Source organism: Vulpes vulpes, chromosome 1 (genome assembly GCF_048418805.1).
Source record: "Vulpes vulpes isolate BD-2025 chromosome 1, VulVul3, whole genome shotgun sequence".
NCBI classification, from domain to species: domain Eukaryota; kingdom Metazoa; phylum Chordata; class Mammalia; order Carnivora; family Canidae; genus Vulpes; species Vulpes vulpes.
Window position 1 is genome coordinate 29,860,499 of NC_132780.1, and position 12,800 is coordinate 29,873,298.

Below are 12,800 nucleotides of genomic sequence, written 5' to 3' on the forward strand. Positions count from 1 at the left end.
AAAATATTTACCATGGTGAACATTTTTAGGATATCTTACTATCTGTTTTATCCTGGTGGTGAAGCAAAGGAACATTGTTTACTGACTCTAATCTTGGATGATCAATGGGACTTTAGAGATATAAATATATTTTTTAAAGATTTTATTTATTATTCATGAGAGACAGAGAGAGAGAGGCAGAGACACAGGCAGAGGGAGAAGCAGCCTCCATGCAGGGAGCCCGATGTGGGACTCGATCCCAGGACTCCAGGATCACGCCCTAAGCCGAAGGCAGGCGCTAAACAGCTGAGCCACCCAGGGATCCCCTAGAGATATAAATATTAACCAAATGCCTGCTACTATGAACCATTCCTTCACTGGATCCCGGGTAAGAACAGCAAAGAGATATGCTGAGAAAACTTAATCCGAGTGGGGGCAGCATGAGATTTACTGCGAGATTTCACAGGGAGATAACATAATCTCAGTGGTACAAACCAGGTTTATAAAGTATTATAAATGGTTGATAAGCTCCTGGTATGTCAGTCATTTTTTACTTATAATCTGATATGCTCAAATTCGTATTGATCAAACAGCTAGAGTGTGCTTGCTGCACTGGCTAGAGTGTAAGTCTTCAACTACAGCTAGATAGATAAGATTAACTGTAAGAAAAACAAACCAGTGATGGCAAGGTGGTGCGTAATTAACTGCGTGGCCAAGCTACAAGTTGCAGGCATCAGACAGAGATGGATTTGATGGCCGTGGGGTGAGGGAGAGTTCAGCCTGAGTGGCAGGCAGCCAGGAGGTGAAAGCACACTTCAGAAAAACGGTGTAAGCAGGCCAGTCATCATGCACTGGACAGCCCCACCCTGCCTGGAGAGTCCCTACTCCCTACTCCTCCTTTATGGCCTCCAAAGGCTTACTTTGTTTCTGTTAAATGCCCCCAGAGAATCCTGTTCCTCCCTATTGCAATGCTCACTGCTGGTCATCTGAGGGCAGAGGGCAGATCTGTCTGCACCAGTGGCATCTTGATACCTAGCAAGCCTAGCTTATGCAGGGTGCTCACAAAAGTCTTCCCATGTGAAGGCGGGTAGAAGGAGGAACTGAGGGTCTGGATGGGATGGAGAGGGCCACTGGGAGGGGACCTGGGAAACCAGGGAAGAGCCCAGTGGTAGAGGGTCCTGAGCCAGCTTGAGGACTTACGACTTTCTGCAGTAGAAAGCAGGAGCAAACCGTGGTCTATCTCATTTGAATTTCTAAGTCTCCCAAACATTTATTACTGTTTTTTCCTTAAATCTTCTCTTTCTATTTGGAGGCAGAGAATGTTCAGCATAAATCTACTATAGACTATAAGAGGTACTATGTCAGGCCCATATGTTCTAACCTCTAATGCTGAAATTCCAATACCTCTCAAAACCCATGGATTTTACTGATGGGTATACAGCAAATTCTTGGTGGCAGGACCTATTCTGAACTGAGACCAGGCTACTTAGGGTTTATTTCTCTCATCTGGCAGGATATCCACAAGTTTGCCGCAGGACTGTCGCTGTCCTTGATCATAGAGGGTTGTTGCCAATTCCCCTTAAGTGTGTTTGCAAAACATACAGTGCCTATACCATGTGGCCCATAGAGAGTAAAAAACTCTGGACTCTGAATCACATCTGGGAAGAGAGTTTCCGATAAGGAATGTGGCCCTGCATCTCCACATTTCCATGGTCATGCAAATCTAAAGTAGTTCCCAACTCAACTCAAGGAGTGACAGAGATAATAGAGATAACAGGACTCATTCTTTTCTCTGTGTGGTTTAGTTCCTTCTCAGAATGCGTGGGAGTCAAGTTCTACAAAGTGGTCACCCACTAACACTGAGTTAGCAAATCTTGAATCCTTGTTCTCAGGGGAACTATAAGATCAGGTTCCTGGGAACCAATGTTTGCGACATTTTCATCAAATAGTTGGTATATAACTTGCTTTATGTGTGTTTCTGTTCAAAAACACATAAATATTTAATATATATTGTTGAATGATGAACAATGAACTCCCAACCAACACTTAGGCCTGAATGAAGCTTGATCTAATGCACATGTATTTTCCATCTGGCACATCACAGCCTTCCTGCCCTGAGAATAGAAGTCAGCACTGTAGCACTGTGCCTGGGTGACATTTTAAACAGTGAAATTATCACAAAAAAACACAAAAATATGAAAAATGTGGCATAAACACACCACTAAAAGGACACTTGTTTGTAACAAGAGTTGAAGCAAGAAGGCAGAGCCTGGGGCACCTGGCTGGCTCTGTCAGTAGAGCATGCAACTCTTGATCTCAGGATCATGAGTTCAAGCCCTATGTTGGGCATGGAGCCTACTTAAAAAAAAAAAAAAAAAAAAGAAAAGAAAGAAAAAAGGAAAAGAAAAGAAAAGAAAAGAAAAGAAAAGAAAAGAAAAAAGAAAAGAAAAAGCAGAGCTCGGCCCTGTTCATCCTCAGCTGGGAGTGTGTGCCCTGGGTGACTTAAATTTCTCACCACTCCCTGTGTGTCTGAGAGTGATATGAGAGCATCGTGTTGACTTTGGGGTTACAAATTCATTTTAGCAAGTAGTGACTGTATTTCCATCTCCTGCTTGCTCACAACTCTGCCCCTGCCTACTGGGGAAGGGGCGCAGGTGACCAGGTACCTTGGAAATGGCAGTAGTCATGATAGCGGTGACAGATGCTTCCGTCATGTTCATCCCTGGCTCACTGGGAGAATTTACTTCTTCACGCTTGGTTTTATACTGCATGTTGGAGGAAAAAAAAAAAAAAAAAAAGACCAGAGAAATCAACAAAATAAGAGTTTTTCCAGCCTCTGAGCCTATACCACAGGGATATGTTACTTCAGCTAAAGGAGCACCACTGAAAGCTTCTGCTTCTGTCACCTCTCTTGGCTCTGGGTTTTCATAGTACCTCCCAAGAGACTTTAGAGGCAAAAGTGGGGCCGAGAAGTCTAAATCCTGATTCCCACAGCTGCCATTCAATGATGTCAGAATGTTTTCTTTCATAATAAGGGACAAATTAACAGAGTGATAATGGGAAAGAAAGAACAGGTTTTATTGGAGATGCTTTAAGAGACCGTGCAGGGATCCTGTCAATCGTTGTGTTTCTATCTGTCTAGTCATTTGTTAATTTTACTCTGAGAGAAACACCTCATCACTTTGATAAATCATCACATGATTTTCGGAAACATCAAGAACTACACGGCTGTTCCAAAGTCAACAGTCCCTTTAGGGTGGGGCCATGAGTAAGATTTCTGTTAAATTCCCTTCCTTCACCTTTGTTTGGTTCTGCCCAGCTTCAGCAGAGAGCTTTAAGAAAAAGCTAGTATACCATTACAGCAGGCAAAAACATCATCCCTCAGAGGCTCTGCCAACCTCGAGAACCTGACAAATGACCACTGTGGCAGAACCGTGAAGGCATCCTTGAAATAGAAGCAGTTGTGTGCCTCCTGAAGTTTGGCAGGGAGCAACTTCATGGCATCTCTGTTGGTATACACAGAGGTCTCTGTTCACACAATTTATGTAAATAAATTCAGCAGTTTGTGATAGACTCAGCTGTCTTCAAGTGCACATATAAACAAGAGAGAAGGGAAGCAAGGAAGTGGAGTGACGAGACCATGAAGCTTTCCTAGAGGAAAAATCATGGCTTTGTTACATGGCTGGGGGTGGGTGGGTGGCGTGCCAGCAATGGGCACACAAGGATTAAGGAAACTGGTCAGTTAATTTTAAGAATGTAAGATAAAAAGACCAAACTCCAGGACCGCTAAGCCCTCATGTGGGTTAGATATTGCTGTCCCAACATGAGCGAGGAAGGAAGGAGGAGATGGGGTTATTCCTGCAGGGTGCTGCTTCTGCAGACAGTCTAAGCTTCTTCACAAATACCATGTGGTCCTCCAAAAACAAGGAAAGGGAGCCAGCATCATATCTAATGGGGGACTTCTCCAGGGCCCAAAAGACCCAGAGACATGAAGCAGAGAAGTCACCTGAGATTGCCCTGCAGACACATTCAGAGGTACCTTTCCTGCCAGTTCGGATGGGCTCATGCCAGTTCTTGGGTCATAGCAGGACATAAAAATCTTAATTGGTAAAGCAAAGAAGGGAGCAGCCTGAAGGCAAAAAGTCTTATTCTTACCTGCTGAAAACAGGCTTGGACAAGATTCTCAGGGAACATATTCCTGTTGGAGACATGAAAAGCAGTGTCACGTTAAGGCAAATTCTTTTTCTTTTTTTTTTTTTTTTTGGTCATACTCAATACCTTGGTGAACATGAGTAGAACATAGAACCAGTACTCTGGTTTCTCCTCTGGCCTCTCCTTTGCAAATACTTCCTTGGATTAAGATGTTTTTTCCCTGCTGAGCTTCAGCCAAGTCTAGAAAGCTCTCTTAAACAGCCATGGCTTAGCTGATTCACTGAGGAACTGAAACGCTTGCTGTCCTTGGCAGGTGGACACTCACAGTCAAGGCACCTCCTTAATACCCTGTATGCTTCTGTTTTCACCGATGAGAACACAGGCCTACTGAGAGCCCACTGCATAGGTTCCCAATTTCTTTATGCCAATTATGAATATAAGCATAATTATTGAATTAAAAATGATGTGAATCAATGAAACAGGAGTATGAAACAGAAGGCGTGTTTTTTTATAAACACTAAATGCAACGCCTAGAAACTCAACCAAGACAGGTGACTAAAATTTCTGTGGTTAAATCAGGTTCAGAGGGCCCCTAAATGGGAAGAAAAACTGGCATTCAGCTTTCTTTGCAGGTCTAAGGGTTTTGTTGTTCTACTTCAAGGAAATGGAACCTGGAAACTATACAAGATGCCTTTGTAAGGGTAGCAGGTGCAAGAGAAATGATATGAAATTATAATCGACTGACACCCTGGAAGGAAAGACCTTGGCCCTATGTCAGAAACTGGCAAAAAAAAAAAAAAAAGGGCATTTAAATTTTAAGTGTCAAGGAAATATAATGCATGTCTGTCATTTTTTTTTTTTTTTTTACAATTCTCTATCTTAAAATTAACTGACTGATTTTTAGCCCTGATTGCTTCCAATAAGAGGGTTTCTCCTGTACAATAAAAAAAAAATGTATTTCTTCAAGTGTGCTTCAGAACTGACCCCCCAACCCAGCCTACTATCTCAATGCAGTAAGTATACTTTCTGCATTTCTGTCCATTCAAAATCCGGACAGAGGAGCCTGTTCCTTCCCATCCCCTCTTGGCACCACAGTCTGGCAAGCAGGCCTGGCCATGTGATTTCAGGGTATGGGGCTAACTGAAAACACACAATGATTAAAAAACTATTAGAAGTTTCAAGATAGTGACAGCAGAGCAAGCATGGATCCCATGCGATCACAGTATTGCAGGTGGCATGCCTATGGAGCTGCCCCGCTGGCCAGACACTCACCTGATCAGATCTAACATGGCATCCACTGTACTGACTTCGGGGCTGCTGCCTGTCCTGTCAATTTCATCCACTTTCTGGGACACACCAGGCTTGATGCTCACCACCAGCACGATGCCTGCGGCCAAGGAGAGTACCACAGAGCATTAGGAACCTTCCAGAACACCTGCCCCCCCAGAGCATCCTTCTTAGAACCAGTAGGCATGGTGGTACCAGCCAATACTGGAATGAGGACTCCAAGATCCAGCCAAAATGCTGAGCCTCAGCTGGGACTTCAGCAGTGGCCTTAACTATTTTTCCATTTAAATGAGCCAGAAGGAACTTTCCCCATTTTTCTTTCTTCTTTTTTTTTTAAACTAAGTTGCATTCCAGAATTGCTTCTGGAGAGATGTGCTAATGAGAATTTTCTATTTTCTTTTCCTTAGCTTATGAGATCAGCCTAGGCAGGGGTTGGCATGAGGGTGATTCCTTTTCCAACTCAGGGCACTCATTCAATATCTTTATGTAACTTTTACCCACAGATGCTGGTTATTTTTCTGAGGTGTTTCCAAAACAAGCCCTACCTTCCTTCCATACCAGAAGCCTTCAAATATCTGGAAAGCTGTTATATAATCCAAAAAAGGGCTAGGTTTAGGAAAAGTAGTATTCCCTGTGACACTCAGGGGATGGAATGAGAACAAATAGACTTTAGAGGGAGAGATGGCTCTTGGATTCCTGCTGTGATGAACCATCTCAAGGGGGAGTATCTGTGAGTGCCATTTTGGAACTTGGAACCATGGGTTCCTGTCCTTCGGGGTGTCCAAGCAGAGGTGGGAGGCTGGAGATCAAGGCATAAGAGACTCCTTGACTGGAGGGGGAATGCCAGTCCACAGGGGCAGGATGTCCGGATGCTGAGCAGGTCAGTTTTGCCAGTGAGATGAGTCAGGGGGCGATATAAGGACCATGGTGGGTGTGGTCCCCTCTTCCCTCTCAGGCTTGCAGGAGAGACACACACTGGCTTTTTCCTTCATGCTTCCCTCCCCTCAGGAACCTCATGGGGAGATGGGGCTTTGGTTTAAGACAGGATTCAGGCCCTGCCCTAACACCTGGTGCCTAACACCACTCCAACCTCACCACATCCTAACAATCCATTAAAGCAGAAGCAGCAGGATCACGCTGGCTGATTCTTCCCAGCCTCTCTGCCCACTCAGGGCATCCTTTTTAAAACGTTAGGTCACAAAGGACGGACCACACTTTCTTCACAAAAGAATGACAAACATACAAGAGCAGCTACATTCCTTTATTAGAACTTTCTCCCCTTTTCAAGTGGAATTTATATTTGGCAAGATGCTGTGAGCTCTCAGTACCATGTGGAATTTGAAATGCACCGAAATGCTATCTTTTTGGAAATATTTCACAATTAGACTCAACTCCACTATTACAGACTAATTATTCAGTTTACAGATTATATAAGCTCTTGACTTCACTTCCTTCTACTCAGTGAGCCTGATAAAGCACAGAACTGGCAACCTCTTTCTGTGCCTTTACTAGGGACATTCATCAGCAGTGCCACAGCTGAACTTCAGTCAGTATTATATTTTCTTCATGTAAAAGGTGCCGTTTAGACTTTAAGCCCAAAAGCTTCACGTTAGTTTGACAAAACTACTTTTTGAATGGAAAAAAAAAAGTGCATTTAAAAAAGTCCAACTACTTTGAAAGAAAAATTCACCATTATACAGAAGAATAAGGAATCAGAAATAGATCTTACCTAGAACTACAGCAATGACAGTGGTACAGAAATAATATATGACAGCACGTAGACCAATTTTCCCGGATACACTGGAATCCAGTGCAGCAACACCTGAAAGAAGGGAGGGGGAGATGTCAAGTTACATTAATTTTTTTAAAAGACTTTATTTATTCATGAGAGACACAGAGAGAGAGGCAGAGACACAGGCAGAGGGAGAAGCAGGCTTCCTGCGGGGAGCCCAATGTGGGACTGGATCCCAGGACCTTAGGATCACGACCTGAGCCAAAGGCAGATCCTCAACTACTGAGCCACCCAGTCATCCCAAGTCACATTAATTTTTAAAAGAAGCGATTTCTAGGACTGAGGTCATTCAATCTTCAAGATGTGAAATAAAGTGCTAAGAGCTGTCCTCTGCACCTGCTGGGCCTCACACATTTCCTCTGGATAAGATGCAACGGGCAAAGGAAGGTCTTCAAAACTGCCAACAAAGAATGCAGTCAGAAGAGGGGCAAGAGGTAAACTCCCTCCCCGCTCACCCCACTGCCAGCCAGTGCTCTTGGGGCTGATCATGAGACAGGAGCAGCTCCCCTCCCACATCTGCTCTAAGAACTTCGTTAAGATTTGTATGTCACATCCCCCCCACAGCCTTCAAGTCAGTATCCAGAAAAACCCTTCTGGAATTCAGTACCCAGAAAGTTTATCTTGAAGCATGGAGACCGTTCTTTCCTCAAATAATGAATATTGTAAAACTCACCCTTGTCTCCCTTTTGCCTTTTCTGTCAGGAAGCTCAGAGTCAACCAAAAAGATAACTTTTGTGATTATGAAAGTCAATATGTGTTCATTGTAACAATTTGAAAACAGGAAAATGAAAATCACTCCATCTCATCAACTGTCGTTGATATGCTGGAGAATCTCCTGTCAATATTTTTTCTTGATTTTTTTCGTAAACATAGTTGAGATAATTCCATAGTTTTTAATCCTCTCTTCCTCATACTGTATCATAAGAATTTTCTTGTTACAAATTCCCCTCCCAAGGGTAAATTTAATGGCTGCATGATCTTGTCTTGGGACCATACCATAATGCATTTAATCATCCACTCCAGAGCTTTGGAGATACTCAGAGCCAACTTTAATAATAAATCACAGTAATTTCATTATTTATCCTGGCTGGCACATTTTCTTATTCTTTCCATGATTTTCAAATTGCTTCTACCTTAACAACCTTATCATGTACGGCTCTGTGAGACAAAATATCCATTTTCAAGCGGTATGATATAAGTAAAGATTTCCAATTTAAAAGACTTACAACCACACTGTTAGCAGTAGTCTCAAAAGGTCTATGGTGGTCTCTAACATGACTGAATGTCACCTGAAAAATGGAAGGGCTATCCAGAATGCCAAGAATAATTATGGAGGTGGGAGGCACACATCCCTTCTTGCTAGAAATCCTTGGTCTCCAGTAAAGATGCTTCTATAAAGGGAGCCAAATGATGCGGCTACCTGGATAGCTTCTGTGTTGGAAGACAGGGCAAGTGGAGAAGCAACCAAACCACCTTTTAGCTAACTGACATTTGAAGGTTTCAGACTGTACCCTGCCCATTTTCCAAATGAGAACCACATATTGAGTCAAATTATCATCACAGAAAATTACTTGAAACTTTAGCACATGTGAGCTGTCCCATAACCACTGTCAAAGCCTGAAGTATCAGGCAGCAGGAAAAATGAAGAGGTTGGCATGAGGCAGCCCCAAGGAGAGGCAGTAAACCTGTAGGCTACTGGCATACACAGGTAGCTTGTGTGTTCATTCCTGACACCATAAAAGATCTATCCTTTTTTAAAAAAAAGTGACTGGGGGCTTATGCTTCTCACGTATCATTGTACATATTCAGTATATCGGAGAAATCTGTAAGCAAGCTATCATCATCATGATGACAGAACAAATCATCTCTCACTGTAAACATGTCATTCATCCCAGCTGTTGATTGTTCCTCTGGAAGCTAATATTTTGACAGAAGGGGTTCTGGCCTCTTTAGCGACCACCCCACGATGCTGTAAGGGCCCATTCGCCAAGCCTTGGGACAAGACTGTGCCATTACCATATGATGGGCATATTGCAACAGACACATCCTAGAATAACCCTGATGACAGATTCCATTATCTCTCTCTGGGAAAAATGCACTTTGCTGTGGTTGAGAAGACTTTCTTCTCATGGTAAGACAAAAATAACAACTCTGCAAGAAACAACAATAGCAACAACAACAAAACATCAAGAGACAACGAAGGCCCCAACTCAAAATCTATTTAGCTTTTGTCTCTTAAAAGAAGAGGGGCACCGGGGTGGCTCAGTTGGTGAAGCATCTGTCTGCAACTCAGGTCATGATCCTGGGGTCCTGGGATCCAGCCCTGCACTGGGCTCCCTGCTCAGCAGGAGTCTGCTTCTCCCCCTCCCTCTGCCTGCCACTCCCCCCTGTTCATGCTCTTTCTCTAATAAATAAGTAAAATCTTACAAGAGCAAACAACGCAAATATGTATGTTTGCTAACTACATATGAATATAAAATGTGGTCTAATATCCTATTTTAGAGCTCTGGGCATGATTTCATGAACAATCCAAATAATTATTTATATCAAAAATGAGTGATTAAAAAAAATTACCAATTCAACAAAACTCCAGGTAACCTGTATCAGCACATGTAATCCTGGTCCAAGAGAGGATGTATTTTCAGACATAGTGTCCTTGGGTAGATGTCTAATTTCAGTGGCTAACAGCCCCGAAGGTGCTGGCAAGTGACAGGCTTCCAGGGTAGCTGGAGAACTGTTCTCGGGTATGTGTTTTGTGCCCTCTCGGGGTTTTCTTCCAGCAGTGAAACAAATTAAATATATGTAGGTAATTGTTTCCAGCATATGTTAATATGTCTTAATTTGTCTTAATGATTTGGCCATGGGCTGATGCCTCTGCTTCTATTGCAGGACCCAGCTGGCAATAAAAGGCTTCATAATAATGAGATTCTTGGTGGAAACATCTTAAGCAAATGCATCCCCCAAAGCAGCCAGCCAGCTCCTCTCTGCTGGAGTACAGCAATTGTCTTGCAATTACTTTTGGGAAAGGCTTTATTTCCCGTTTCTCAAAACTACTTTAGTCCTACAATTCTCCTGGATAGATCAGGAATGTGTTCGAACCAACGATTGTCCTTCTCTACACTTTACCTCTAGAGTTACCGTTCTACCTCTCTAGTCATCACTGATTGGGGGGCAGAGCTGGCCCCCAAGTCCAGGTCTCAGATTATAATGTGCTGCTGAGGACAGAGCCTCCATAGATAACAGGAACATTACTGAATTTAACTTGAAGATAAAATGCCTGTCTGGATGCCCTACACACCCCACCTGCCAAAAATAGCAATGATGTTGATGGTAATTATAATAAAAACAATGATGACAATAAACACTGGGTAGTGGGCAATGACTGCAGGTTATGTGTGTCACCTTCTTCCATGCTCAATGGTGAAGCTGGGATCCCAACCCAGATTCGACCCCAAAGACCAAATTCTTTTTCTTTTTTTGAGATTTTATTTATTTATTCATGAGAGACACACAGGGAGAGGCAGAGACACAGGCAGAGGGAGAAGCTGGCTCCCCATGGGGAGCCCGATGTGGGACAGGACCCCAGGATCATGATCTGAGCCAAAGGCAGATGCTACACTGCTGAGCCACCCAGGTGTCTCCAAAGGCCAAATTCCTAACCACTATGTCCTGCTGGCTCTATCCATAAGCTACCAAATTCTAGACCAGCACTGCCTCAGAGAACTTCTGCGATGGTGGAAATGCTCTGTTTGTATTGCCTGATGTAGTAGTCACGAGCTACATGTAGCTAATGAGCACTTGAAATGTGGCCAGTGTGACTAAGGAATTTTCATCTTGCTTAACTGTGATTGACTGCACACGTGGATAATGGCTGCCATGCTGGACAGCACACTCTTTAGACCTTACCAGGGGATCCAGCATTTAGCAGGTGCTGAGTAATTTTGAACGAACAAACTTAAGCTTAACTCCAAATTTAGTTACTAAAGTCAGTACAACCTCTTTACCTTGCCAGCTTGGGCCCAGGGGAGACACAAGGAAGAACCATCATCTCCTAGGATGCATTTCCATCACTGCACTGACCCTAAAGCCTGAGGCTTATTCTTCTCTGTGTCCCCAGGGCATGAAACAAGGTGCTTTATGAATTTTGTACTTGATGCTTTCCCTGTGACAGAAAAAGCTGCATTTAAAAAAATAGGTAATCCCCTCTTTACAATGTGAGCCCACTTAAAAGATCCACTCATTTGTCAGTGATTAGGAACTCAGCAGGTAGTCTCCTGAGAAACCACCTGCACAGGGCAGTTTGGTTCAGTCCCCAGAGTGACCAACAATAATGCTTTTCATACATGATGTGAAAACATATTTAGCATTTTAATGTTTCTCTACCTACCTTGTTTTCCATCATTCTTTGCTCTCCCTGACCCTCCCCTAGCCTTTTATTTATTTTTTTTTTTTTATTTTTTTTTTTTTTATGATAGTCACAGAGAGAGAGAGAGGCAGAGACACAGGCAGAGGGAGAAGCAGACTCCATGCACCGGGAGCCCGATGTGGGACTCGATCCCGGGTCTCCAGGATCGCGCCCTGGGCCAAAGGCAGGCGCCAAACCGCTGCGCCACCCAGGGATCCCTTCCCCTAGCCTTTTAAATAAATTTTATGTACTAGACGTACACAGGTATTTTTTACCTAAAAAGAGTACATTTCTCCTCCTTCACCCCAAATAGCCAGGATTTGCTGCCTTGGGGGGTGATATTGCTCCTGTTGAGAATGTGTGGTCTGGCTCAGTGGATGTCATGCAAATGCTACCTTAATCCAGATGCTGGACTCTGGAACAGCACCTCTCCATCACTTCCTTAGTTACATCTGGTCACATGTAGCTCGTGGCTACTACAACGGGCAGCACAAAAAGACAACATGTCTACCACCACCAGAAGTTCGATGAGGCAGCACTGGTCTAGATTTGGTAGCACATGGATAGAGTCAGCAGGACATAATGGTTAAGAATATGGCCTCCATCACTTACTGGGGGGCATGGTCAAACAGCACGCTCACCTTCATCCCAAAAGGTGGGCATCACTGTGCTTTATCCTGGGGTCTTACTCTCCATAGCTACCTGGATCCTCTGCTTTCAGGCCATGCCTCAAGCCTGCTGAAGCCTGGTCACTCTCTTTGTGATCCACTCCCAGAACCCATTTCCTCTGGGTTCCTCCCTTTTTTTTTTGATCCTCGAAATATTTATAAGTTCCTTCAATTGTGGGCATCACAAACATTTTCTATCTTAAGAAAAGTCAGAAAAAGCAACTAACAGAAAAATAAAATTGCTGAACTATAGATCTTAGAGTCATCCAAGGTACGTGAACTTTTTTAAGAGACTGTGGGACACGGAATGTTAACGATCTTCATTGTCAGGAAACTTCCTAAACTTTTGTCTGAATGCCTCATGCATCACTTGAAGCTCATTTCTTCTCACTGAACATTGACAGATGAGAGGGGAATGCACACTAACCCATCATAAGGCAGGGGCGACAGGGTCTGTACAGAAACCAGAGAAAGGGGCTTAAAACCATTTATGGGGGGCACCTGGGTGGCTCAGGTC

General features: G+C 43.5%; 1 protein-coding gene across 1 annotated transcript in view; it reads right to left on the reverse strand.

Annotated features, from left to right (window-relative positions):
* SLC1A1 (solute carrier family 1 member 1) overlaps nt 1–12,800 on the reverse strand; it is a 77,180-nt gene that overhangs the window by 13,131 nt on the left and 51,249 nt on the right. Inside the window, exons 3-6 of the mRNA XM_072761747.1 lie at nt 7,148–7,240; nt 5,404–5,518; nt 4,135–4,177; nt 2,646–2,744 (exon numbers count right to left, since the gene is read on the reverse strand). Coding sequence (XP_072617848.1) covers nt 2,646–2,744; nt 4,135–4,177; nt 5,404–5,518; nt 7,148–7,240 — 350 coding nt within the window. The remainder of the gene's footprint in view (nt 1–2,645; nt 2,745–4,134; nt 4,178–5,403; nt 5,519–7,147; nt 7,241–12,800) is intronic.